General features: G+C 51.5%; 1 protein-coding gene across 1 annotated transcript in view; it reads left to right on the top strand.

Annotated features, from left to right (window-relative positions):
• Positions 1–27,408, top strand: part of ABCA13 (ATP binding cassette subfamily A member 13) — a 369,069-nt gene that overhangs the window by 155,542 nt on the left and 186,119 nt on the right. The window contains exons 36-41 of the mRNA XM_032430502.1: positions 6,204–6,341; positions 7,371–7,551; positions 8,630–8,848; positions 15,387–15,583; positions 18,947–19,104; positions 20,162–20,392. Of these exons, the coding sequence (XP_032286393.1) occupies positions 6,204–6,341; positions 7,371–7,551; positions 8,630–8,848; positions 15,387–15,583; positions 18,947–19,104; positions 20,162–20,392 (1,124 nt within the window). The remainder of the gene's footprint in view (positions 1–6,203; positions 6,342–7,370; positions 7,552–8,629; positions 8,849–15,386; positions 15,584–18,946; positions 19,105–20,161; positions 20,393–27,408) is intronic.

Consider the following 27,408-nt stretch of genomic DNA (forward strand, 5'->3'; position numbering starts at 1 on the left):
CTCCCCACGCTCCCTCTAAAAAAATGGTGAACATAAAATAGATTTGAATAAATACAAAGAGATGCCATGTTCCTTAATGTGGATATTTACCGTTTTAAGTGTGTTGATTTTCTCCACATTAATTTATACCATTTCGTATGAAGCGTTGCGTTAATATAACAAAGCCCACATAAATCATTTAAATAAAAAATACTGAAAAGGGAATTTGGTTGTGATTCATGAAATGTTTCTAAAGGGCAGCTAGAAATGTAAATTAATGACAGTGGTCAAAAACTGTTGAAAATAATGAAGGGGACTGGTGGCTGATGACCACACAGAACCTCACTGTAAACTGTCAGGGATTAAAGTGGCTGAGTGCTTACCTAATAATAGAGCAGTGGAACGGACCAGAAAGTTTGGGAGCCAACCCACTGTAATAATTTCATTTGTGTTAAAGGTCGCACTTTTAATCAATGAGAAAGGTTAAAAATTCATGAATTTATCAGAGATAAATATTACTAAAAATAATGAGGAAATAGGGGAAGTATGATTTTTTTTAGAAAAATTATGATTGTAAAGAGAGCGAAGGCCTTTCTAACCATGATGCCAGAGACATAAATAATAAAAATTGAGTTTCTATTATAAGAATTTTAAAATATCCAAATAAATATAGTTACAGGACGCTTCACAAGCTTATAAAAACTGTTTAATGAATCCATGAAAGAAAATGTTAACATTCTCAATTCACATTTTAAGAAGACCTATCTGAATACAAATATGAGGAAATAACTTGAATAAACCATCATAAAAAGAAAAGTTGATATATGATAAACTTATAAAGTATTTTCATGTCGCACAGAGCATAGACGACAATGTTTCCTTCTCGGATGAAAACTGTAATGACTTGTGGAGGAATATGGGCCTGATTTTTCTGTGTAGGCGTTTAGTTTATGGGAAAATGAAATAATTGGCGATAGTCCCCCTCCCCACTCCCCACGCTCCCTCTAAAAAAAAATGGTGAACATAAAATAGATTTGAATAAATACAAAGAGATGCCATGTTCCTTAATGTGGATATTTACCATTTTAAGTGTGTTGATTTTCTCCACATTAATTTATACCATTTCGTATGAAGCATTGTGTTAATATAACAAAGCCCACATAAATCATTTAAATAAAAAATACTAAAAAGGGAATTTCTACAAGCAGTAGAGTGTGTCAAATTTGTCGTATGTTAAAAAATTCTTAAAATGTTTATTCTCAGGGCGCCTGGCTGGCTCAGGCAGTGGAGTGGGCAACTCTGGATTTCGGGGTCATGAGTTCAAGCCCCGTGTTGGGTCTAGAGATGACTTAAAAATAATATCTTTAAAAAAGGATAAAAAATAAAAAATAAAAAATAAAAAAATTAAAATAATGTTTATTCTCTTTGACTCAGAAATTTGAAGAAATAGCCAGGTGAATGCAAAGTATGTGTGCACATAGATGTTCTTTGCATGTTATCTTTGAAAGCAAAACCCTGGCAAACCTACATTTCTATCTAAGAGTGTGGACTGAAGATGAATCAGTTTTGCATTTGTAATATGGACTCCTGTGAACTAGTTACACATCTATGGAATTCTGTTTTACAGGAATATATGTGGGGGTGGGATATGGGAGATCATTGCTGTGGACCAAACTGTCTATGAAATAAGGGATAAAATATAATAATACTTAGTTAAAATTTAAAAAATTGTAATTCCAGTATAGTTAACATACAGCGTAATATTAGTTTCAGGTGCACAATACAGAGATTCAGCACTTCCATACATCACCCGGTGCTCATCACGACAGGTGCACTTCATCCCCATCACCTGTTTCCCCCATCCCCCACCCCCTCCCCTCTGGTGACCATCAGTGTGTTCTCTAGAGTTGAGTCTGTTTTTTTGTTTTTTGGGGTTTTTTTTTTTTGGTTTGTCTCCTTTTTTTGTTGTTGGTTTGTTTTGTTTCTTAAATTCCACATAGGAGTGAAATCATATGGTATTTGTCTTTCTCTGACTTACTTCACTTAGCATAATACTCTCTAATTCTTTCCATGTCACTGCAAATGGCAAAATTCATTCTTTCTGATGGCTGAGTAATATTCCATTGTATATATACACCACATCTTCTTTATCCATTCATCTGTTGATGGACACTTGGGCTCTTTCCATAGCTTGGCTCTTGTAAATAATGCTGCAGTAAACATAGGGGTGCGTATATCTTTTCAAATTGGTGGTTTTATATTCTTTGAGTAAATGCCAAGTAGTGGATCATTTGGTATTTCTATTTTTAATTTTTTGAGGAACCTTCATACCGTTGTCCAGAGTGGCCACACCAGTTGGCATTCCCACCAACAGTACACGAGTGTTCCCCTCTCTCCGAATCCTCACCAACACCTGTTGTTTCTTGTGTTGTTGATTTTAGCCATTCTGACAGGTGTGACGTAGTATCTCATTGTGGTTTTGATTTGCATTTCCCCCTTGATGAGTGATGTTGAATGTCTTTTCATTTGTCTGTTGGCCATCTGATGTCTTCTTTGGAGAAATGTCTGTTCATATCTTCTGCCCATATTTTAATTGGATTATTTGTTTTATTGGGTGTTGAGTTTCAGAAGTTCTTTTTTTAAAAAAGATTTTATTTATTTGAGAGAGAGAGAGAGAGAGAGCATGAGCAGGTGGGAGCGGCAGAGGGAGAGGGAGAAGCAGACTCTCCGCTGAGCAGGGAGCCCAATGTGGGGCTCAATCCCAGGACCCTGGGATCATGACCTGAGCTGAAGGCAGGCGCTTAACCGACTGAGCCACCCAGGCGCCCCTAGCGGGGGCTTTTCACTTACATGGCTGTGTGGGATGAGCCTCACAGAAGGCAGGTCAAGGGCAATTCTTTGTTGAGCTGCGTTGTTCTGCCCTTTGTAGGACACCCTCCACCCAGATGCCCGCCCACTAAGGGCCATCTGTGCTACCCCCTATTTATTAACCTGCTTTTTTATCTTCTGTATATCTGATACTCTGACATCTTGGAGCCGCAGGGACCCAAGAGGGACTGTCCCCCAAGGGCTAGCCAATCCTAGAGATAGTAAAGGATTTGCTGGTGAGCTCCCTTTTCATCTGCAAACCCAGCCATCCAGAGCTACACCCTGCCACCCCCTCTGTAGGCTATCCTGTCCCCTGCCCTCATTGCCCCAGGGACCGAGCAACTAGGGACAGCCGCTGTGCCCCAGAGCCTGCTCTCCCTACCTCACCTGCTCCTTCCACAGAAGCCACAGTAAAGGCTCTTGCCTGCGCTCCCCTGCCCTGTGCCTCCGGATGGAGCCTGGTGCTTCCCCGCGTGGCCCTGCCCGGTGCCCGGTGTCCCCTCCTTCCGGGACCTGAGTAGCAACCCATCTTTTCAAAGGCCGGTTTCCTGATCTCTTGGCCTCCCCATGCCTGAATAATAATAAAACCTACAATTTAAAACACCCATTCACTGTTCCAACCAAAAGTACCCCTTTCCACATTTCCAGAACACCCTCTGTGAGAGTCTCAGCAAGTTGAGGATCGCTGTTATGTGAGGCTCTGGCGGGTAACAAGGCCTCCCCCGCTGGGGCTGGGTGGGCAGTTTCCCTGTTGCTTTCTGTGTCCTTCTGTTGGTCTTGTCCGTGGAGTGATGGGGTGGGTCCAGACCCCCGCATTTCTCACCCTGGCGTCTGAGCGGGAGGCCCCGTAAGGACCCGGCCTCCTGGCCCGCCAGGTTCAAGGTCAAGTGCAGATCCCCGGGCCTGCGCAGAGCTTCCTGGCAGACATCTGGCCCTCTCGAAGTCTTTTCATTTCATAAACCCTTCTTTATGTGCTTCCAATTAAATCTGATTTCGCTTGATCTGTCTAGTTGCATTGACTTCTGCTTTTATCACTGTCAGGTTTTGGGGGGCAATGCTAATGAGTTTCCTGGCCCGCGAGAGCCAGCAGGCGGCTCCCCAGGAGGAGAAGAGCTCTGGAGAAACACAGGGCCTTTGCATATATTAATGTGCCCAATTACATATGGTAATGTGAGCAGGATGCTTGTGCTCGTAGAGTGCACGTAAAACACGTTTGGATTTACAAGCAAAAGCAGAGTGCCAAGGACAGCCTAGGAGCTGAGTGGCCTCCCTGCTAACGGATTTGGCAGCCTTCCCCCCCCATCCATTTACATTAATAGATTAATTAGCAGGACTTTAAAAGTGCAAACAGATTAGAGCAGGGATGTTTTAATTAGCAAACCGGCCGTTAATATTCAGTTTGTTTCCAATTTCTATCTTCCGACGTGAATTTTCTAACTCTGAAAGGCCCCTCCTGCGTCTCCCGTCCTTCCCGTCCCCATAGCCATGACCCCAGATCAGGTCTCATGGGACCTCCTGGGGACGGTTCGGGGTCCTTGAGACTCCTGTCCATGCGTCCGGGAGCTGCCTTTGCCTCTGCTCATGCAGCCTCTGACCCCCAAGGCATTCGGAGCCACCGCCCACTTGCCCGTCCGACAGCTGGTGCCCACTCACGCTGGCGCGGTCAAGGGCAGTGACCGATGGTCACCGGAGTGGGGTCCCTCAGCAGAAGACGGTGCGGGGGCCAGAGGAGCAACTACCAGCACTGGCCGAAGAGTCTACTTCTGCCTCTGTCGGCTTCTCTCTGTTTATTTCTGCAAATTCAGCGTGCATGCCCGTGCGCAGGGCCTCCTCCTTCCATTCCCATGCGCATCTCCCGTCTCTTTTGGATCCCGGGCAACAGAGTGTTGTCGCTGCTGCAGGCCTGTGTTCAGAGAGGCAGGTGCCACGGGGCCGCAGCGCGCAGCTCGGCAGCCTGTGTCCTTCCCCCTGGGAAGGGAGAGGTGGCAATAGCACTCCCACATCGTGTGGTCGCAGGACCATGTGAATGAACACAGGTGGGATCCTGGCCAGCGCCCGAAGGGAGAGAGTGTGGAATAGGACAGAATTATCCATGGGTGGCTCATCTCTTCCTGGCTAGGGGTAGTCAGTAGTTTGCTAGGGTCTTGGAGAACATTCTCTCTGCTTGTTGCATGCTTTCGAGGGCGGGCATGATGACACGGACCGCATGGCTTAAACAAGAGAAATCTAGTCTCTCCCATCCTGAAGGCTGGAGGGGGTCCAAGATCCAGGTGTGTGCAGGGCTGGTTCCTCCTGAGGCCTCCCTCCTCCCCATGTCCTGTTGATCTGCCCACACTCCCTGTCTGTATCCTAATCTCTTCCCATAAGGACACCCATCAGATTGGATGAGGGCTGACCCAGCGACTTCACTTAACCTTAATTATCTCTTGAAAGCCTTCCTCCAAATATTGCCCCATTCCGAGTTACTGGGGGTTAGGATTTCGACATGAATTTTGGGGGACTCAGCTCAACCCGTACCAGAAGCGACTGCTAGACTGGATACCAGCCCCACGCCCTCCTTCACTTGCCCGTTCTGCTTTGTGATCATGTCTCTGAATCTTTGGGTTAGACTGGATGAGGGGCACCCATCTCTCCTTGGCTGGAGGGTCAAAGTGTTAAAATAGTCTTCACGTAGGCCTTTATCTCTTCAGTCACTTGGAGGATTTGGAGCATGCATCGAACTTCGGCTAGAATGGACGTGTTAAAGAAAATTGAGAGGTGTTAATAATTAAATCCACTTTCATTTCAACATATAATGAAGGCAAAGTGACTCTTAAGTGGGCTGGAATGAATTTGGAGAGTACGCTTGAAGAATGTCAATGTTTCATATGGAAATGTTGGCATTATGTATTCTTCTTTGTAAATGTTTTAATGGATTAATTCCTTCACGCTGTTAATCCGCGTCTAGGAACCATGCAGACATCAAAGACGGGGACAAAAGAGTGACAGCTACGTAATGGGGCAACGGGGCTGGGGTGAGCTTTACTCTGGGGAACATTCAGCAATTGTTCAACGCGACTTTTATTTTTGATAAATACCTGCCTGTTCACCGAACACCTGCTTGGAAGGCCTCCCGGGGGTGGCGGCTGTCAGGGGACTGAGCAGTCGGCCGTGGGTCAGGCTGAAGACAGAGCATGAGGGCTCCCCGCATGGCTAATACATCGTCCCCCAGATTGTCACCGGGTCATATGAGGGATGTGTATTCAACGCTTTAACATGGAATAACATTGCGTATGATTAGTGAAGGCATTCTCGTACAGAATCTTCCACGTAGAAAAAGATAATGATACTGATTTTAACTGTGTCTTATTTTTTAGGAACGTTCGGTTTAAGGAAACCGTGGCATTTTCCCTTTACCGCATCCTACTGGAAGAATTTGTGTGGGTTAGTGGCAAAAAGACCGCACGCGCCTGGTTCTGACCTGTCCTTCATCAATGAGCACTTTGACAATAAAGGTTTGTAAAGAGTAGCAGTATTAGGTACATGTTTTCCCTTCTGGTCAGTTTTCCTTCTGTTTTTCACCCTGCTCGAATCTCTGTAACTGTGTCTGCTGGCCGGGGGCCGTCTTGGGCTCAGAAACACAGCTTGGGGCCAAGTCGCAAGAAAGAATCCCCTGATGATGTTGAGCCTGGGGGCCGGAGCCCTGGGCTGTTAGCGTCACCTGCTGTTTGCAGCCCCTCTGCCCTGGGTGTGTTTGTGCACATGTTATATGGCCGCAAAATGAAGCTTCAGTTCCAGCATGAATTTGTGTGAGAAACTAAAGCAAAGGGGAGGACAGCTGCCCGGTGGAGTGGGCTGTAGAGATCGCCAAGTGTTTCACACATGCTAGTATTTCCGACATTCCTGTGAGAGCAAGACCATCCCTGCCCCTTACAGGCGAGGAGCGTGCGTCCCGGGAAACAGGGCGGGACCCCCGATTCTCTGTCCCTCTCTGCCTCACTTACGCCTGCTGGTTCCACGAAAGCAGGACTTCAGGGCCAGCCTATAGATACACAGCCTCCCATCATGGTGGTTTATACCACAATCAACATTGCAATGTATTTTTTTTAAAGATTTTTATTTATTTATTTGAGAGAGAGAAAGAGAGAGAACACGAGCAGGGGGAGCGGCAGAGGCAGAGGGAGAAGCAGACTCTCCGCTGAGCAGGGAGCCTAACACAGGGCTCGATCCCAGGACCCTGGGATCATGACCTGAGTCGAAGGCAGACGCTTAACCACTGAGCCACCCAGGCACCCCCGTAATCAGAGTCGAAGGCAGATGCTTAACGACTGAGCCACCCAGGTGCCCCCGTAATCAGCCATTTCATTTAAGTTTTGCCGTTACCTAATTCGCCCCTTGGTTTTGGTAAGGAAGGGTTTTGAGTTGCTGTGTGTGTTTCACGGAGCTACAATTCAAGTCCAAGGCAGGCCCCTGGACTGGTACGCATGAGCATTATTTCGGGGGCTCTTGGAGTCCATCAGGATGAATCTGCATCTTCTTCTCAGGTTCCTTGCTGCAGAACGGGGAGGGAAAGCCTGGAGGAGGACCCCCAGGCGTTGCCCTGGTGTCCGTGACCAAGGAGTATGAGCCCCACAAGGCGGCCGTCCGAGATCTGACCCTCACCTTCCACAGAGACCAGATCACTGCCCTGCTGGGGACCAACGGCGCCGGGAAAACCACCGTCATGTGAGACCCATTTCACCCTCATCACACACGGGCTTTTTAGAACAATCTCAGTTCACCTGAGATTAGATTTTTTTTCTTCCTTTTTGTTTTGAGACAGAGGACAGACAGAACCCTTTGCCGGAGCCACTCTGTGCTCTGGGTGGACAGTTACATGGGGGGGGGGGGGGGGTCTGCAGGCCCCACCAATGACACAGGGGATGGGGTCTTATCCCTAATTCTTTTATGCCCGACAAATAATGCTCCATGGTTTTACTTCAGTCTTTGAGAGTCCTATGACACTTCTCACTGTCCTACCACTACGTTTAATTTCGCTCGCCTATCTCTGGGAAGATGAAATTTGGAACGATGTCTGCAAATGTTTTAATCGCCTGAGTAATTTTTTTTTTTCATGTTCTGCTTTTTGTGTGGTTGTGTTCTTCTGCAAAGGCTTGATTTTTGGTTTGGGTTCCACTGGTTAAAGAATCTAATTGCGGGATCCCGGAGGAATCACAAGCTTAAAAGTTGAGGGCTCACAAAGCACGGGCATTGTCGAACTTGTCTTGCGAATATGTCCATTTCTCTCTCTTCTTTCAGTAGGACTAAAGTATGCTTAAACAATGAAAAGGACTATTTGCTTTGAACTTCTTTTTTTTTTTTAAGATTTTATTTATTTATTTATTAGAGAGAGAGCATGAGAGAGAGCACAAGTGGGGTGAGGGGCAGAGGGAGAAGCAGATTCCCCACTGAGCAGGAAGCCTGATGTGGGGCTCGATCCCAGGACCCTGAGACCATGACCTGAGCCAAAGGCAGATGCTTAACCGACTGAGCCACCCAGGCGCCCCAAATATGCCATTTCTTGAGCTGGTTTCCTTATCTGTAAAACGACGTTGGATTTATAATCTTAAACTCCCACGCAACTGGAATGGTCTCTGATCAGCATATATAGGGTAGTGTAAACATTGTCATAAGCCCACATTTCCAAGATGAAGGCAGCCAGCATCCCGTGAAGCTCCTTCCAACTTGTGAATGATTGTGTAGAAAGCAGGCTGGTAGGAGCAGTGGTTGTCTCTGTTCTCTCCTGATTCGTTTTCTCTGGCAGATCCATGCTGACGGGACTCTACGCTCCCACTTCTGGAACCATCATCATCAATGGCAAGAACCTGCAGACAGACTTGTCCTCCATCAGAAGGGAGTTGGGCGTGTGTCCGCAGCAGGATGTCCTATTCGACAACCTCACCGTCCGGGAGCACCTGCTTCTCTTTGCCTCCATAAAGGCTCCGCAGTGGACCTGGAAGGAGCTGCGTCAGCAAGTCAGTAGGTCAGCACCAGCCATGTCTTCGTCCTTCTGCCCTCTGCCCCGTGAGGTAGTGACGGGTGTAGGAAGAGATGCTTTAAAAATATCTTTGGTGTCTTTATTTATGAGAAGAAAACCCTAGCAAATTGTTATTATTATTATTATGTTTTGAGAGAGAGAGAGCATGAGCAGGGTGGGGTGGGAATAGGGGCAGAAGGAGAGAGAATCCCAAGCGGGCTTCCTGCTGAGCACAGAGCCCTATATGGGGCTTGATCCCACAACCCTGAGATCACGACCTGAGCTGAAACCAAGAATCGGACGCCTAACCGACTGAGCCACCCAGGCGCCCCTCAAACCAGCAAATAGTTCTTACCTGTGGAGTTAGGATACAGCCACCAGCACTGGGATTTCCAAAGAAGGGTCTCAGGGAAGACTGAACGGGACTTGGCCTGTCCTTGGAGTGGGGGTAGGTGAGCACAGGTGGGAACGTGAGGTCTGGGCTGTGCGTGGACCGGGCTTGTGTCTGGGGCACGGGTCCATGTGGGCGCCCGGATATGACAGAATGGCGGGTGGGCTGAGAACTGGCTGCAAGGAGCCTAGCTGGTCCTGAGGAGGGGGTCGAACTTCCTCATGCAAGCAGGTGCATGTGGGCAGGGGAGGGTGATCAGCCGCGGCTCTGGAAGGCTTATCCTGTGACCCCAGAGCAGAGTGCACAGCCCTGGGAGAGACCGCGGACAGAGACTACTGTGAGCAGGGCCCGTGAGAACCCGAGTGGCGGCCGAGCCGGGGGTTGGCGGGGTAGGGAGGACGTCCCAGATTTGCAGACTCTTCGAAGTCGGGAGGAAGAGGCCACGTTGGCAGGCAGACCCTCCCATATGCTAACGGTCCGCAGCATAATGACCTTTGGGTGTGAAGAGTGTCCAGCCCGCGCCCTGGGCTGTGCTCTCTCATGGGGGTGACTCTGGGTGCTTATTGTCAACTTAGAATATTTCTGCAAGCTTTACTCTTTACGATAAGTATGCACGGTCTGTGTGCGGTGAGGGTGAATGCAGGCAGAGTTTGGGGCGTGAACTGTAAAAACTAGGCGTTTCCACCTCGGTGGAATTTCGCCTTGATTCTTCCGGCCCAGCCCCAGTGAGCAGAAGAGTAATACGTTGTCTTAAAATTGTCCCGTATTTTATGAGCTTTGGTGGTATTTCTGGAAAGCGAGCCCAGCAGGTGGAGTCACTTGCCCCCCATCCCGTCTCAGGCACGGCTGCTGCCTGCCCCCGGCTTGGCCCCCCTGCTGCAGAGATGTGCGGGTCCAGCCGCCTTCCTGCCCATCGCGCGGCTTGTCCACGCCTCACGTCCGTGCTGTGCCCATCTGTGAGGCGGCTCTTCCTCCCACCCACCCCGGCTCTCCCCTGGGTGCTCGGGGTGGCTGCCTCCAGCCTCTGTTCCTGCAGCCTTCTTGTCCACCCGCCCCGACTCTTCTCCCCGTGGTCCTCTGTCGGCGCATTCAGGTCCTGTCACTTCTCTGCCCACCGTCCTTCAAGGACTCTGTGTTTCAGAGGAAAACCTCAAGTCTCTGGCAGCCAATAACAGCAGGACTGCGTGTCCTTGTGTGCCCGTGACTGTCCAGGGTTACCCTTGTTGTCCCAGATTCATTATTTGTACCCACTTTCACCCACAAACTCTGGCGCTTTAGATGAATTCAGGGCAAGTCCACCGTCCATATGGCCTGCAAGGTCTCCTGCTTCCCCTTCTCGCTCTCTCCCTCATCCCACTGTTCCAGTCACACTGGCCTTGCTCCCGGAACACATCAAACAGCGTGTCTTGGCCTCAGGACCTTTGCACTTGCTGCTGCCTCTGTCCGGGCCGCTCTCGGGCGTCCCTGTCTGCGCTGCCCACGTCACTGCTCAGACAGCGTCCTCCGAGGATCTCCTGTGCATCCTAAAACACCTGTGCTCACTACCCCCTGGCCGCAGGCTGGAGTCCCAGATCAAGGGGGCAGCAGGGCTGGTTCCTCTCCCTAACGTGGACGTGGCACCTTCTCTCTCGGTGTCCTCACATGGTCTTCCTTCTATGTGAAAATGTCCGAGGTCCCTCTTCTTAGAAGGACACAAGTCCTATTGGGTGAGGATCCACACTAATGACCTCAGTTAACCTGAATTACCGCTTTAAAGACCCCATCTCCGAATGCAGCCACACTCTGGGGCCCTGGGGCTTTGGACTTGAACACGTGGATTTGGGGGGACACAGTTCATGCACAACAAACGACACGGCCGAGGGCGGCTGGTAGAACGTGCTGGAAGGCGAGGCTGGGGAGGGGGGACGTGCAATCCCACTACGGGGCTTCCTCAACCAGCAGGGGTGGGGCCTGAACATCGCTGAAGGGTGGCATGATGACAGGCCACCCCGTGGTGCAGTCAGGGGCTGTGTCACGAGGCAGGCGGAGGATGTCTGGAGGGAGCGTCGGGGCCCCTGCTGTGAGCGCAGAGGAGGCCAGGAGAGGTCACGGTGGTGAGGCTGCAAGCGAGATGGTGGGGAGAGAGGAAAGGGGGAAATCATGGCCGTTCCGATCTCTGCTCAGCCCAGTGCAATGTGGCACCGTTTCTCGAAAAGGAGAGAGCCAGTTTGGGAAGGACGGCGAAGCAAGTCATGAGTGCGTCTCAGGCGTGAGCTTGAGGGGCCGGACGGGTCCGACCCGGGGGCCCGCTGTGGCACCGCGTCTGCCCGCGTGGTGAGCTGGGACTTGATTGCTCAACACCATCCGTCCCGGGCACTGCTGCGCTGCATGGGGGCACTCGGTCCGCTGTCTGTCCCGGAGATGGGCAAGGAGCTGAGGTGCGGAGCCTCGGGGCCCCAGCTCGTACGGGGAGGCCAGGATTTGACCAGGGGCTTGGATGCCGGCGGCTCTGCCTCCCCTCCCTTGGGCTGGTTGCTGCGGGGCAGATTCTGAGATGCAGGCCTGGGGAAGACGACACTTGCTGGGGGGTGGGGTTGGGGAGGGGGTTCTCAGCACATTTCTAGTGTTGCAGCTCAGACACCTGCTCGGGGATTCCAAGGGTGTGAGGGGAGGTGAAGGCAGTGCGTGCGGGTAACAGTGGCTTAAATATGCACTCAAAGGGTCAGGGTGGGCGGGCGGGCAGGTGGGTGGGCATCAGGCAGGTGGGTGGGCACAAAGTGATCAGGCAGGCAGGTGCACAGGTAGGTGGGTACGTGGGGGGGGCAGGTGGGTGGGCACCAGGTAGGTGGGTGCATGGGCAGGCCAGCACCCCAAGAGCATATGGGAGGGTCTGGACTGGAGGAGCCCCAGCTCACCATGGAGCCCGCATCTGGACCATCATTCCTGAAGGGATCTTGCCTGAACAAGTCCATCTTCAGGCTAAGATGGGTCTAGCTGCACACACGGAATCCCAGACAGCCAGCATGAGCCAGTATGGCAGACCTTGTCTTGTTGGTAATAAGAAATAAAACACAACAAGACCGTACATGCAGAATAGAGTAGAGGCAGGAATGGCTCGGGGCTCCGGATCTGAAAGCCAAGCAGCAGGGAACATCCACGCTGTGGTTGCCTTGAACGTGTTGGAGAATGACCTATTGCTTCTCCAGAAGCTCATTCCCACCCCACAGCTCTGCCTCCCCGCACCTGGAGGGAGACCAGCCATGCGGCAGGTGGTTTGGACAGATCCCATCTCTCTGGGGACACGCTCATATTCTGACGGTCATGTTACAGCTCTGGGGGTGAGCGGAGTCTGAACTGGTGGGACAAGCCTCAAGGGACACGAGCCCATAAAACTACGGATGGTGCTCCGTGCTTTTAGTCTCATGGTGGTTTCTTTCTTCTCTCCTCTGTCCAAGTTCATGTGGTTGGCATATTACGTGGGCATGCGGGACATTGTCTTCTGCAGGGGGGCTGGTTCGCCTCTCACCGTGTCCTCAGGCGTGGCCGGTCGTGGTAATAACCATGCTCATTTCAGTGGGGATGTGGATGTGCGGGGAAAGCATTTGCTTTGATGTGAGTCTGTTTTGAACTGGAGCAGATGCTTCTTGAGGAATGGCACATTGGGTCCTTACAACCTGGATGTTCAAAAAATCTTCCCAGGTTACCACCTATTTTAACTTAAAAAATGCATCTACTCTGGGTCCCAGCAACCTCTGTGATTGAGCTTAAGTCAGGTTCCTAACAATGCTATCTGGGCTTCATCTTTTTTTTTTTTTTTTTGGATGTGGGCGACCTTAATAGTTACCAATTTGCTGCGTGTTACCTAGCAATGAAGCGAATTTGCACAAAAGCAATCAGAGTGAGATCATGTTTTAGGACAGCACTTCTCAATTAGAGGGAGGGAAAACTGAAAGCAAGGGATTTAGAGCCACCACACTCTGAATTGGGTCCAGGAGCAGCACTCGATTTCGTGGGTTTGTTAACACGTGTTCCAGGGGAGGTGGGATCCCCAGTAGAATCTTTAGAGGGAGTGTCTGTCAGGTTGGCAGGTCATTACTGTTTTGCCCTTAATTTGGCCTAGAGGAGATAAGAGAAGTCCGAAGAGGAACCTTATCAGGCCTTCAGGTGGGGAGATGTCGTTAGGTGGTTACATTGGTTTTGGAGTTCTGGGGTGCGCCGGGGGACTCCAGGCGTTTGACGGTGATAGGTCATTGAGGTCCTGCGTGCAGGTAGACAAAGGAGGACAGAGGGTTGAGCTCTGGGCACTTTGACATGAAGACAATGGAGGGGTGAGCATGACCAGCCAGGGGGCGAGAAGGAGAGACCAGTGGGGAAGGAGAAGACAGGTCCACGAAGGAGGAGGGACGGTCAGACTCATCAGATGCTGTTCAGGGTCAAGTGCGATGAAGACTGAGGAACGACTTGTGGATTTAGGACACAGAGGTCATTGGTGAGCAGCCTGAAATCGGAGCAATGTTAGGAGCGTGATGGGGAGGCAGGTGTTGGGGATGTCATGCTCGCAGAGGAAGGGAGGGCGGGCCTGGCGTGAGCGGGGGACAGTGGGCAGCTGAGGGTGGCGGGGTTGAGTGATGCCGGGGGCCGGGATTAGCTCGCATCGACCTCTGGAGGGTGGTCACTGGACATGACAAGGTCCGGGGTGCCACTCACTGGCTGTGAGTGGGTGGGATCGGGTTCAGGCCTCGAGAAACAGAGTGGAGGGGTTTGGGGCTTAACATAAAAATGTTCTTAGGCTGTGCATGCTTGCTTTTTCTATCTGTTTTCTCAGCCGACTGGTCTCTGGTTAGGGGGGTGAGTTGGCTTTAAGAGTCAGCCGAGCCTCTGCTAATAGTGGAATCACCTGGGGGGTGGGGGGGTGGCCACGTCTGTGTGGGAACGGAGCGTCTAGACAGTTGTCTACCGAAGACAAACCATTTGTCCCCTCCTCCCAACTGGGGTGCGGTCAACAATGGGAGCACCTGAAAAGCAGGGGCCTGAGTGACCGGTATAAGTTTCTGTTGACAGTTCACCCAGTGGAAAACGCTGAGTCACACTTGCCCCAAACACAAGATGGGTCAGGCCCCGGGAAGTTACGTGAGCTCATTCTGGGCCAGGATGGAAAGTAGATGAATAATGAAACAGACAGGACATATTTATTTAGGGATCCGGCAAGGAAGTCCTTGGGATTTCGCCCAAGTCTTCACCTAGGATTCTGGAACTTTCTGGGACCAGACGGTTCTTGACGCTCAACTGTGTGAAACCCTTATGATTCGTCTCCCGTCGAGCCTCCTGTCTGACTGGTCGCTGGCGATCCAGGAGTTGGAAGCATGCCCACAGCTCAGAGGGGAGGGAATCCACTTTGGTCTGAGCGCTCAGGGCAAGGCTTGGGGAAGGCGCCGCTGACGGGGGTCTTGAACAATGAGTACGATGTTGGAAGGGGAAAACAGGGATGAGTATCTGCAGAGTTAACAGGGCGCCACGGCAGGGGGTGGGATGCTTATCTGTGAGAAAAGAGTAGGCCCACAGAAGGAGGTGAGGCCTGGGTGGGGGGCTTTCCTTGCACGGGGTGTCTGAGACCCAGAGCTCTCGCACGGAAAGCTCCCTGAGAGGCAGCAGGGGGCCGACTTTCACAAGAATGGCAGCCGACAATTTGTGCTTTGCTGGTGGTGTTTCCCAGGAACTCCTCTGTCAGGAAGGTGGGTGGATACCAAGGTAGTGCACGTGGGCCGGACCCACGGGGCTTCTGCAGACCATCCCTCGGTGTGTGGTGGAGCTGGGTCTCTGCCTTGCTCCCTCTGACCCCACTGGCCCCCCAGCCATCCCACATGTTCCCAGCGTCCTGAAGAAATGTAGGGCCCTTGAGAAAATACTCCTCCAGGATCCACTGAGAAAACAGTCTTCGGTGGATCCTGCTGCCCAGGCCTCACACGGGGCCCGCTGGCAAGACTCCACCTGAACCTCAAGAAGGCCAGGGCTGCCGTGTCAGGACTCTGGAGCGTGAGTGGCTTCTAGGCCTCCTCCATATATCCGTGGTTCACCAAGTTCTTGGCTGTTACCGGTCCTACTGATGGACTGAAATCCGCAGCAGAGCTTTAAGGCGTTTCAGGGGCAAGAGTGAGGGCTTTGTTCTTCTTCCAGAACTCTCGAGGATATGGAGTTAACACAGCATCAGCACAAACAGACCCGCGTCCTGTCCGGAGGCATGAAGAGGAAACTGTCCGTTGGTATTGCCTTCATCGGCACCGTGAGGACCGTGGTTCTGGACGAGCCCACCAGCGGGGTGGACCCTTGCTCACGCCGCGGCATCTGGGACATTCTCCTCAAGTACCGCGAAGGTAGGAACAGGGCGTCCTTCTGCTGTGTCCCCCAGAGATACGGTGGACGGAGCCAGGTTATATCCCCGTAAGGACACGTTACCTTTTATAGGAGAAAATGGAATTGTCACGAGAGTGTATAGAGATCTATCTGTTATTTTTAAATTTTTTTTAAAGATTTTTATTTATTTATTTTGGAGAGAGAGAGAGCGTGAGCTGAAGCAGGGGGAGAAGAGGGAGAGAGAATCTCAAGCAGCCTCCGTGCTGTTCCATGACGTCTGTAACGTCTCTGCTCGGCTAGGATAGGCTTACTTTGTGTCTGATCTCCCAAACAGACTGGGACCAAAGCATGGTAGACGGGATTTCAGCTGAAGTCGTATTCATCCAAATTGGGTGCCGTCCCAGAATCCCGGGTTGTTAGAACAGGTGTCCTAGCTGGCACGTGGAACGAGCCTCCTCTCCTTCAGTGAGGGAAGCAGGGCACGGAGAGGTGGGCGTGGGGAGGGCTCTCGGCTCCAGAGGAAGCTCACCGAGCCATGGGCGGCCGGGGGCGCTGGGCTAGGTCCTCCCTGTTTCAGCCGTTTTGTCCCGTGTCTCCAGTTTCGGCTTTGGGTGGGCAGTTACTGACCCCCACCTGGGACGCTCTGATCCTGACAGCTAGGAAGCATTGGTGTGCGTATTTCACGTAGAAACACCCGAATTGGGAAGGAGGCGGCTGTAGGGACACCTCGCTGGGTGCTGCTGGGGTGCAGGAGAGTAAAAGGCAGGGTCACCACCAATTCTCCAGAAACACTGCTTTGCTTTTCTCTCTTAACTTCTACAGAGCAGGTGGGGTGGGAACACAGAGCGAGCCGTCGTGACCTGCTGTTCCTTTCTGGGCGTCGGCCTGGGGAGGAGGGACAGTTAACCAGCAAAGCGAGGATGTGTCCGTGGCACGGGTTCATGTGCCCTCCTACAGCCTCGCCATGGTCCCTGAGGCCAAGCAGGGTGCTGGGGCCCAGGCAGGCGCCCAGAGTTGGTGTCCCGCACGTTCATGGGCCCTGGGCTTCGGCACCGAGGGGGAGAGAGGGTCTGCCAGGGAAGCCAGGGCAGAGGCTCAGGGCCGGGGGCCAACTGAGGCCCAGGGAGCAGGGGTGCTCCATGCTCTGACCTGACCCTTTCGGGGCCCCGCCTAATCTCTGAAGGTCATTACCCCAAGATCACAGGACGCTGACCACAGCACCAGGGATCCTGACCCTTGCCCATTGCCGTGAGATCACAGAGCCCTCCCTTCTCCTCTTGCCTACGTGCCCACAGGGGAGAGAAGTAGCAGAATGGGGACCCCTGAACCTTCTGTGCGTGAGACTCTGAGCCCCACTGGAGGGATAGAGGAAACAGAGATAAAGCTAATTTACCTTGCACTGAATAATTTCTCTGCCGCCCCGAGCGGGGGCTGATGAAGAAGATAGACGAGAAGCAGACCAGCCCATGGCTTCCATTGTCTCTGAGCTTGCAGTCTCGGTACACATTAGATGCCAAGCCTGCTACTGTCGTTGATTTTAAAAATCAGAGATGGAATCTTCCAGGACTCGGCCGTCAGAACACTGAGTCGCAAGCATAATAGTATCTTTCAACAGCAAACCCGATGCGATAAAAATCTCAGAGGCAGACAGCTCTCTTCAAATTCTGTTGTTATAACTTCCTTATTTTCTCACCGTCCTTGGTCGGTGAGCAGTGATCTTGGCGTTTGCAGGGCTAGTCAGTCAGATGTCAGCATGACATAGGCAGAACCACAAGGAAAGTAGATTCTCAAGAACCAGGATGTACGGCTGTTTCTGGAAAGAGCCCCCGACCTCCAGGTATTTGTGATACAGATCTGAGGACTGGATAAAATCTTTGCCTGCTGAGTGGAAGGAGGGGTCCCTGTGGGCACACCGGTGCTCGTGGGGCTCAGTCCACCTGGGATTTGATCCGTGTGTTCCCTCCCTCCTGCGACGTGCTGAGCTGGGCACTGAGCACTTGATTGGGCCAGGGCTCCCTTGGAAGAAGTAAGGAAGGAAAAGGTGCCGGAACAAATCAGTGCATAACTCCCGAATTCTACTCACGCTCCTGCTCTCCATGCCTGCATGACCCTGGAGAAATGATCATATTCCTTGGGTGTCCATGTTCCGGCTCGTAGGATTTCGGGAGAAGGAGATGTACGGTATACAAAAGTGTATGGCTCAGTATCTGGTAGGTCGGTGTTCAGTCAATGAGAGTGTATTGTTACTGTTATTAAAATAGACAAGAGGGGGGGCGCCGGGGTGGCTCAGTTGTTAAGCGGCTGCCTTCGGCTCAGGTCATGATCCCAGAGTCCTGGGATCGAGCCCCGCATCGGGCTCCCTGCTCGGCGGGAAGCCTGCTTCTCCCTCTCTCACTCCCCCTGCTTGTGTTCCTGCTCTCGCTGTCTCTGTCAAATAAATAAATAAAATCTTAAAAAAAAAAAAAATAGACAAAAGGGGTGCTTGGGTGGCTCAGTGGGTTAAGCGTCTGCCTTCAGCTCAGGTCATGATCTCAGGGTCCTGGGATCGAGTCCCGCATCAGGCTCCCTGCTCAGGGGGGAGTCTGCTTCTCCCTCTGCCTCTGTCCCTCCCACTGCTTGTGCTCTCTCGCTTTCTCTCTGTCAAATAAATGAATACAAATTTAAAAACAAAAAACAACAACAAAAAACAACAATTATTCCTGCACAAGGTGGCCCCTGGGCTCCGTGAGGTCTGTTCCTGGGGCGGCCCCTGGCTCTCGTGCCCACCTGCTCGCGGGCGGCCCCCTGCCCATCTCCCAAGCCTGCTGTCTGTGGTCAGGATGGCTTCTCCTCTCCTATCATGTGCGATGGTCACATCGTCCCTGACCCTGGGGCAAATCAGTGCAGACCGTGGCCACTTGCCCCGCCTTAATCAAATGCAGTGGTCGCTTCCATGGGATAAATACAGGCTTCTTCTTAAGTGACCCTGAGATTATTCTCTGAAGACCCGTGAAGGGGCTTGAGTATCAGAGGAGAGACAGAGATGCCCTCCCAGCCTTTTTTGTTTTTTTTAAATTTCTCCTCCACGGCCTTGCAGGGGTGTGCCTCTGGGTCTTACAGCTGGGGTGGCCACACATGGGCACTTGGTGTTTCTGCCCCTCTGTGTCCCCCTCTGTGCATGTCAGTGGCCCCTGTGACTCACCAGGGGATGGAGGATTTGTAGAAACAGCATCAAAACCCAAGGGTACCTGCAGAGGAAGAAGCATCCCCTCCAGTCTGTGGCTAAGTCATTTTCGCACGTCTCAATTTCTTCCGATGTAAAAATTGGTGATGGTCTTTAAATCGTCAGCCCCCTCCGCCCCCGATCGTGGTGCTGACTCTGACACCACCCTGTCGGGATGCAGGTCGGACGGTCATCTTCACAACCCACCACCTGGACGAGGCGGAAGCACTCGGCGACCGCGTGGCCTTCTTGCAGCAGGGCCGGCTGTGCTGCTGTGGGCCCCCCTTCTGCCTCACCGAGGCCTACGGCCAGGGGCTCAGCCTGACGCTCACCAAGCAGGTAGGAAGCTGGAGCAAACCAGCAAGTACTGATTCTGCGTCCAGTCTGGGCCTTGACGCTGCTGGAATCCAAAACCAGGCCCGGTTTCAGCACAAGGCCCTTGGGGGCTCGGGGCAGGTGCGGGAAAGGGTGAGCCCGAGCACGAAGGAAACAGAATATGGTGACCACGGTGTCTGTGCAGTGGGCTCAGGGGCCGGCGAGGCTGGGGGCCGGCCATGGGGCTCCCGGTGGTTAGGGATGGGGGAGGCTGAGCTGCAGGCCGAGTTACTGGTGGCCCCAGACGAGGGGCTTACGGTGTGATGGGTGGGCTGGAAAGGGAGTCGGTAACTGCGTCGAAGCCTCCGGGTGCAGGGGCCTGGATGCGGCATAAATCCCCCAGGGCTGAGCAAGGCAGTGAGCCCCCGTGACCATGGTGCGTTTTGACCGAGTGGAACCAGACGGGGGTCAGAAGCCCCTGACAGGTAACAGCACGTCCCGTGTCTGGCCAGGTAGCCCCATGGCCCAGATGCTCCAGAAGTATTTTTCTGACAGCGAGGGTCCATCTAGGAGCATAAAGCTTTAGGCGAATGAAGCAAGGGACGTGTGGGGTAAAAGTACACGTCAGAGGTCCCGTCAGCCGGGGGTGGGCAGAGGTGGCTCTGGGGTTGGGGTCCAGGGGGTGTGGGCCATGAGTCGAGCCTCCTCTCTGACTTGGGGTGAGGATCTCACTGTCCTGAGGTGGCTCCTTTCTTCTGTGCGCGGGGTGGGGGGGGAATCCTTGTCTCCCCTTTAAGAAGACCCAGCCCCTTGTCCTGTAGTCCAGAGGGGTTCTCCCCAGGAGCAGGGGGTGAATGTGAGTGCAGCCCTCCCCAGGCCTGCCTGACGTGCCTGGAACCGAGACCAAGGCGGGCGTGGGAGGCTCACCTCCATCGGAAACGGTCACTGTATCCTTGAAATGCCTGTGGCTTAAATGGTACTTCTCCCCTTCGCTGCTTTGAACTGGAATTTCGAATGTGAAATCGGATGACGGAAATTTGGTGTTTTGGGACTAAGGTTCCTCACTTCCTTTTTGGGATAGCCTTCTGCTCTGGAGGCCGATGACCCGAAGGCCATTGCCCGAGCCACGTCTCTAATACAGTCCTACATCCCGCAAGCTTTCCTCAAAGACAGCAGTGGCCGCGAGCTGGTCTACGGTGTTCCCCAAGGTGCGGACAGGGCCTGCTTCAGAGGGCTCTTCCAGGCCCTGGAACAGAACCTTCACAGTCTGCACGTGACGGGCTTCGGGATTTCAGACACCACGCTGGAGGAGGTACGGACGGGGGCTCAAGCACGCTTTCCTTTACTGCTCCGGGTGTGGGCGAGGCAGTGGGGAGGGCACGTGACGGAGAACACGGGCCATTTTTACCATTTCCAGGTTCTGATCGGTGCCGAACACCGTGTCAGCCAATATGGAGTATTGCACACCCCGTGCCTCTCTAGCATGGGGAAATGCACAGTTTTGGATTCGAGAACTGTGACGTCTTTAGGAGTCATTAGGGGTCCAAACACTTGTTAGTCGGGGGTTGGCTGGCCGTGTCTCCTCACCTGGAGGCGCCCCTGCCTTCCTCCATGAACCTGCTTCTGCCCAGGTGCCCATGGCCCCACTTCGGCCGGAGGAGGAGGTGTGCAGAAGGTCAAGCTCACGAACTCTGCTGGCTCTCTGGGAGCCCCACACCGCCCCCCAGGTCCGCTTTCCTGTCCCTTGGGACTAAGCCGGGTGACACCCACCTCTCCGTGTGGTTTCTCGGCAGTGTGTGGCCAGTGGGAGGCAGGGCCAGGCATTTCCTCTGGGAGGAGGTGGCCGCGGGTGTAACCGAACCAAAGGCAAACCTTGTCTGGGGGCCTCGAGGTCGGCCGAGCCCGAGTTGAGTTCTATGTTTATGTTGTTATTATTATAGAAAGTGCTGTAGATTTAGAATAAAAATCCAGTGATGCTGGGGCGCCTGGGTGGCTCAGTCGGTTAAGCGTCTGACTCTTGATTTCGGCTCAGGTCATGATCTCAGGGTTGTGGGATCGAGCCCCACGTCGGACTCTGTGCTAGTCATGAGACCTGCTTATGACTCTCTCTCTCTCTCTCTGTCCCCCCTCACCCGAACTCTTTCTGTCTCTCAAAACAAGACATAAAAATCCAGCGATGCAAACTAAAATTTAAAAATCTGGGAGGGATCTTGGACCCCGTCTCTTTTTGAGTCCAGAATAGTTACAGGGGCCGATAAGCTTTGTGATTAGTAGTTGGCACAGAGTATGAAACAATATTAGAAACGTTATATAACATGAGAATGAAAATACACAGCTTCTAGAACGTCAGAGTCTGAACTTTGGGCTGTATGTGGAACGGATTCGGGGGCTGGAGTCACATCACTGGGTTAGCCTCGTGAGAGAACAAACAGCCGCGTGTGTGTGAATCAGCATCGTTCCAGGTAGACAGGGCCCATGGCAGCTTTTGTTTGGAATAAAATGGTCATGAAAGGTGGTAAAACGTAACAAGATTTACCATTTTTAAACTGTTTAAACCCAAACACTGTCCCTTGTTATTTTTCCTATATTAAGGGTGAGGCTCAGAGAGGCTAGTCTCTTTATCCCAAATCACACAGCTCATCAGCAACAGTGCTGCCCCGGGATGGAGGTTGCTGCCAACGAGGCAGGGTCCCCAGACGTGCCCATGGCTTTGCGGGTAGTGCTATCTGTGCGTCTGTTTGGCTCACCTGCACCCCGGGGCTCCTCGCACAATGCCCCGCACCAGTGGGTGCTTAATAAATACTTTCTGAATGAAACTGTGAGCAGGACGCTTCCAAAGATACGTCCAGCTTCTGGGAAGAGAACATCGTAGTGGAAAAGGCATGCGCTCTGCCCCAGCCGGTTCTAATCCAAATCCGTCTCCCTTCCAATGCTCAGGGCCTTGGATAAATCACTCAATTTGTGAGAGCCTTGGGGTTTTGATCTTTGAAATGGGACGATTAGAGCGGTTTACTTGGTTATTCCAAGAATTGTCTATAATACATAATACACAATAATGCCTGCAACAAGCCAGTCAAATACGGTAAAGACTCTTCCTGCCCTCGGAAACCCAGTGTGAAATCGTCGTCATGGCTTTGGAGTGACGGTGAAGCTAAGTTGCATCTTCTGCAGGATTTGGGGCAGACACCAGGGCCCCCGTGGAAGAGCGGGAGACCGGGGAGTTTCCCAAGCCCCTGTCCCTCGATGGCGTGAGGCAGGGCATGTCCGGCGTTCCTCGTGGGCACGCGTGCCAAGCGCCGCAGCTCAGTAATCACTGGCTCAGATGGGGCTATGCCACAGGCCATGGTCACCGTCTTCCGAACCCTGGATGACAGGATGGCTACTAGGCCAGCAAGCCAGCGACTGAGACGGTTGGGGACTTGGGAATCACTGTTTCCCTGCAGACAGAGGCACGCCGCCCTCGAGAGTTATGCCGCCAGTTCAGGTCACTCGAAAAGGAAAAAGGAAATAGTTTTTTTTTTTGGTCTTTTCTAATTGCTTTTATTTTCTTAGTAAAATAGGAAAGAAAGGCATCAGAAGATTTATCGAAAATAATTTCCTTTGCATTGTGAGGTGAGGGTGTTGCTGGGGAGGCCCAGACTTGCTGCATGGCAACGTCTGTCTGTGTCTGTAATCGTTCCCAGTTCCGCACGTTGCTCGTGTAGACTGAGCGTGTTCATGGCCCATGTGGTTTGCTACCCCAAGAAGAGGGTAGAGCTGCCTGAGGGAGTAGGGAGCACCTTTTGGACCAAACACACTTATCAATAAAATAACGAGCATTCACCTTCAGCATTTGTACGCTTTCTCACTCACAGGTACACACGTGTGGCAGGAAGAACGAGTGTCCACCTCATGGATGTGGCATCTTATCTGTGGCTAATAAAGTAGGAAAGTCGAGGAGTCCCTGCGGTAGTTGTCATTAGGTAGAGTGAAATTTTGTGGAGGGCTTGGCTTAACTAGTGTATGAATTTAAGCATCATAGTCAAAAATGGCGAGGGGTCTTTGTGTTCCGTCTGGATGCTTAGCGTTTAAATGCTTTGTTAACCATTATGCAATCAATAATTCAGGGAAAAACATACGCTTATGGAGGGGTTTATTAATAACTATGATGTATATGCGATACCTACATATTCTTCTTAATATTTCTTTCCCTCCCTCCTTCCTCCTTCCCTTCTTCCCTCCTCCATCCACCCCTCCCTCCCTCCCTTCAGCCCTCCCTCTCCCCCCCTCCCTCCCCCCCCCCTCCCCCCCTCCTCCCCCCCCGCCCCCCCCCCCCCCCCCCCACCACCTCCTTCCTTTCTGTCAAATAATCAGGTCTGGTTGGATTTCCAGCCACAGCCTTGGATTAAATCAAAGAAACTTCTGGGCCAGGAAAAGTGTCAGCCCTGCCTTCTACTCACTTTTGTACGCTTGTATTGCTCCTTTTATCTGTCAGAATCTTTTTTAAGCCACTCGTCTCTTTTATAGGCATTATTTTAGTAAAAGCTAGACAAATCAATGGAACATTGACTTAGAGGGGCCACAGAAAGCTGCCATTGCTGAACCTGAGGGGCCAGTGGGGCGGCCTTTGTCACTGTCGATGGCAAGCCTGGCTGATGCAGGACACCGGAAGCCATCCATGCCTTCAACACTAGGAATTCTTAACTTCTGACAGGGTTTAGTGGAAGCAGAAACTGAGGTCTTTGAAGTTGCTACACCCGGGGTGGTGATGACCACCCCGTGGGGCGGCCCTCAGAGATTCTGGCTGAATCCAGGGGTCCTGGCGCCCAGACGCAGAGCCCCTGGGCTGGAATCCTGACTCCAGGCCGTTGGCCGAGTGTGTCCCTGGGAGCCACCAAGAGCCACAAGGTGAGGCTGATCGAAGGGGCTCCTGGTGCAGCCTGAGGTGCTTCACTTTGACAGGGTGCCCACGAAATGTCCAGGAGCTGCCCCTGGAAGGGTCCCCGGGGCTGGGTGGCGCTGGGTGGTGTTCCTGAGTCCTGGGCTCCTGCCACCTTCCCGGATGGAGGGCTCTCCTGGGGACTCCGTGCCTGTGGACAGCTCTGGGGCTGGGAGCCAGTTTTGAGTGGGGCCCCTCCTTCCCTCACCCCGACTCAGTGACAGCCTGTGCAGGCCCCCCCTGCCCTAGGGGCCCCCCTCCTCCCTGGAGAGAGGGGCCTGTTAGAGCAATATGCTGTGCTGCCATGCTCAGGATCTTAAGCCATGCTCAGGATCTTAAGTCTGATTCAAAATGTCTCTGCATATGCCACTGTTTAAGAGGAGTACCCAACTGGGCGCCTGGGTGGCTCAGTTGGTTAAGCGACTGCCTTCGGCTCAGGTCATGATCCTGGAGTCCCTGGATCGAGTCCCGCATCGGGCTCCCTGCTCGGCAGGGAGTCTGCTTCTCCCTCTGACCCTCCCCCCTCTCATGTGCTCGCTCTCTCTCATTCTCTCTCTCTCAAATAAATAAATAAAATCTTTAAAAAAAAAAAAAAAAAGAAAAAAGAGGAGTACCCAACTAATGACACTGATCTTAAGCCATGTCGATTTTCCCATAACCGTTACTCTAATGGCTACCTGATTTCTGTTGTAAACAGTTTCCGGCATCAGGTCACTCCTGCTGAGTGCAGTGGGGGCTGCCGGGGTGGGGGGGGAGCAGCCCGGGTGTGGGTGGGTTGAATTTGGCCACTACGGTCAGGGCGAAGCTGGAAGAGTCACTTGGGCTGGAACGCCACTCTTCTCATGGATGACATAGAAATTTCTTGCCTAACTTTCTCACACAGTGTCTGTTTGGGTCCGATAGCGCGATAATTCTGAGAACAGATTACAAACAGCAAGAAATCACGCAAACGGGAGGACTTCTCAGTATCACTCAACACACTGCTATTTTAATTCAGAATACACATGTATTGGTATATTCAGAAATTAAGCATTTCTGTATTTTAGTCCTTCTCTATTTTTAATGTTATGGCAATGTTTTATCGTGGCATAACTTCTGAAAATTCTTTTTTGTTGTTGCTGTTAAGATTTTGTTTATTTATTTTTGCCAGAGAGAGAGAGAGAGAGGGTGAGTGCATGACTGGGGGGGAGGGGCAGAGGGAGAAGCAGACTCCCGGCCAAGCAGGGAGCCTGATGCGGGACTGGATCCCAGGACCCTGGGATCATGACCTGAACGGAAGGCAGCCGCTTAACCAACTGAGCCACCCAGGTGCCCCTGAAAATTCTTTTTTTTAAAGATTTTATTTTTAAGTATTCTCTGCACCCAGCGTGGGGCTTGAACTCACAACCTCGAGATCAGGAGTTACAATCTCTACCTATGGAACCGGTCAGGCGCCCCCTGAAAATTCTTTTGATGCTAATTCCTTAAATATCCCTATTTCTGATTTGTATTTGCCTTCCTTCGCCAAAATATTCTTACTTATACCCATTGATGCATCTTTTGGAACTTTCTTAATCATCCTCCTCTTTGCCCCCTTTTTTAAAAAAAATTCTTTATTCTTTATTGATGAAGTTGCATAGTCAAATCCACTCAGTAAATCTTAGCAAAGGCACGGGGTCATGGGACCATCAGCACCAACAAGATATGGAGGGTTTCTGTTCTCACCGCCTTCTTCAGGGAGTAATTCCTTCATTCAACTTGCTTTTCTGCAACCTCCTTGTTCTCTTTTCCCCAGACTCCCCCATCTTTCGTCCTTGGTGCTAATCATCCCAAAACAAGTCCAACAAGAAGCAAAGAGTCAGCTGCTCACTTACTTGGGAGATTTCATCTGTGCTTCTCCGATTTCTTGCAGTCCTTCCCACCTGCTACATTTAGTACATGCTTTGTGCATAATAGGTGCTAAACAGATATTGATTGCTTAGAGCTCACGTAGCTTTCTTTTCTCTTGTGCACGCGCAGATGCTCAAAAAGAAGTTATCCGTCTTAAGGGCCACCGTAGACAAAGATCTGAAATACAGATTTAACAAAGTATAATATTATAGTATACTTGGACTTCTTTGAGAAAGGTATCTTAAATTGGAAGAAGATTAAGCCATTTAAAAACTTTCTTTTGTTTGATGGAGTCCATAGAATATCTATCTCAGCCAATTTTGTCTTTTTACGCCGGGCAAGTATTGACTTTCTTGTTGTGTCTGTTATCGATCTGCAGTGAGCACGGCTGTGAGCACATCGCGCGGGCTCCCCCTTTGTTCCCCTGTGCGCTCCCCGACGACTCTGCAGCAGGTGCACAGGGCCTGCCGGGGACACCCCCACCTCTGCTGCGAGAGTGCAGGTTTCATTTTATTTTTATTTATTTTATTTATTTTTTTTTGCAGGTTTCATTTTAAACCACAGAAATTTCCTTGTGATTCAGGGTCCCCAAAGGGGCTCCCAAGCCAGTGAGGCTGAGACATAAAAACCTGGTCATAGAGTCACCATGTGTGTCCCAGTGCACGGAGCAATGTTTCCTTGGTATGGTTGGGGGAGCAGAGAGAGCTGGAGCCCCCCCCACCTGGCCCCCGGCTGTGCACCGGAAGTACATTTGTAGCCAGCTCTCCCCCCCCCCCCCCCCGCCAAGCTCTGAAGCCAAGGCAAAATCTTTTGATGTCATGTAAATGGAGTGAATTTTAGAGTTTTAGTGGTATATATATATTTTTCAAAGACTACTTTTTAGAGCAGTTTTAGGTTCACAGCAATATGGAGCAGAAGGTACAAAGATTTCCCATATATCTCCTGCCCACCCCCAACAGAGCCTCCCCAATTATAAACACTGCAGTACATTTTTAATAATTGTGACGTTTTTAGTAATCTAGAAAGGAGAGACAGGCTGTTTCCTCCCATCCAGTCTGGTATGTTCTGTTTGGTGGGTTCCCTTTGTGCCTCCATCAGGAAGGTTCTGGATGTCAGTCCCTTGGGTGCATGAGCTCAGATGCTTGCATCCTACGGAGGGGGACGGCGATTTTTTTTTTTTAATTTTTTATTGTTATGTTAATCACCATACATTACATCATTAGTTTTAGATGTAGTGTTCCATGATTCATTGTTTGCGTATAACACCCAGTGCTCCATGCAGAATATGCCCTCTTTAATACCCATCACCAGGCTAACCCATCCTCCCACCCCCCTCCCCTCTAGAACCCTCAGTTTGTTTTTCAGAGTCCATCGTCTCCCATGGTTCGTCTCCCCCTCCGATTTCCCCCCCTTCATTCTTCCCCCCTGCTATCTTCTTTTTTTTTTTCTTAACATATATTACATTATTTGTTTCAGAGGTACAGATCTGTGATTCAACAGTCTTGCACAATTCACAGCGCTTACCAGAACATATACCCTCC

This window comes from Phoca vitulina, unplaced genomic scaffold (genome assembly GCF_004348235.1).
Source record: "Phoca vitulina isolate PV1807 unplaced genomic scaffold, GSC_HSeal_1.0 scaffold44, whole genome shotgun sequence".
Taxonomy (NCBI): Eukaryota; Metazoa; Chordata; class Mammalia; order Carnivora; family Phocidae; genus Phoca; species Phoca vitulina.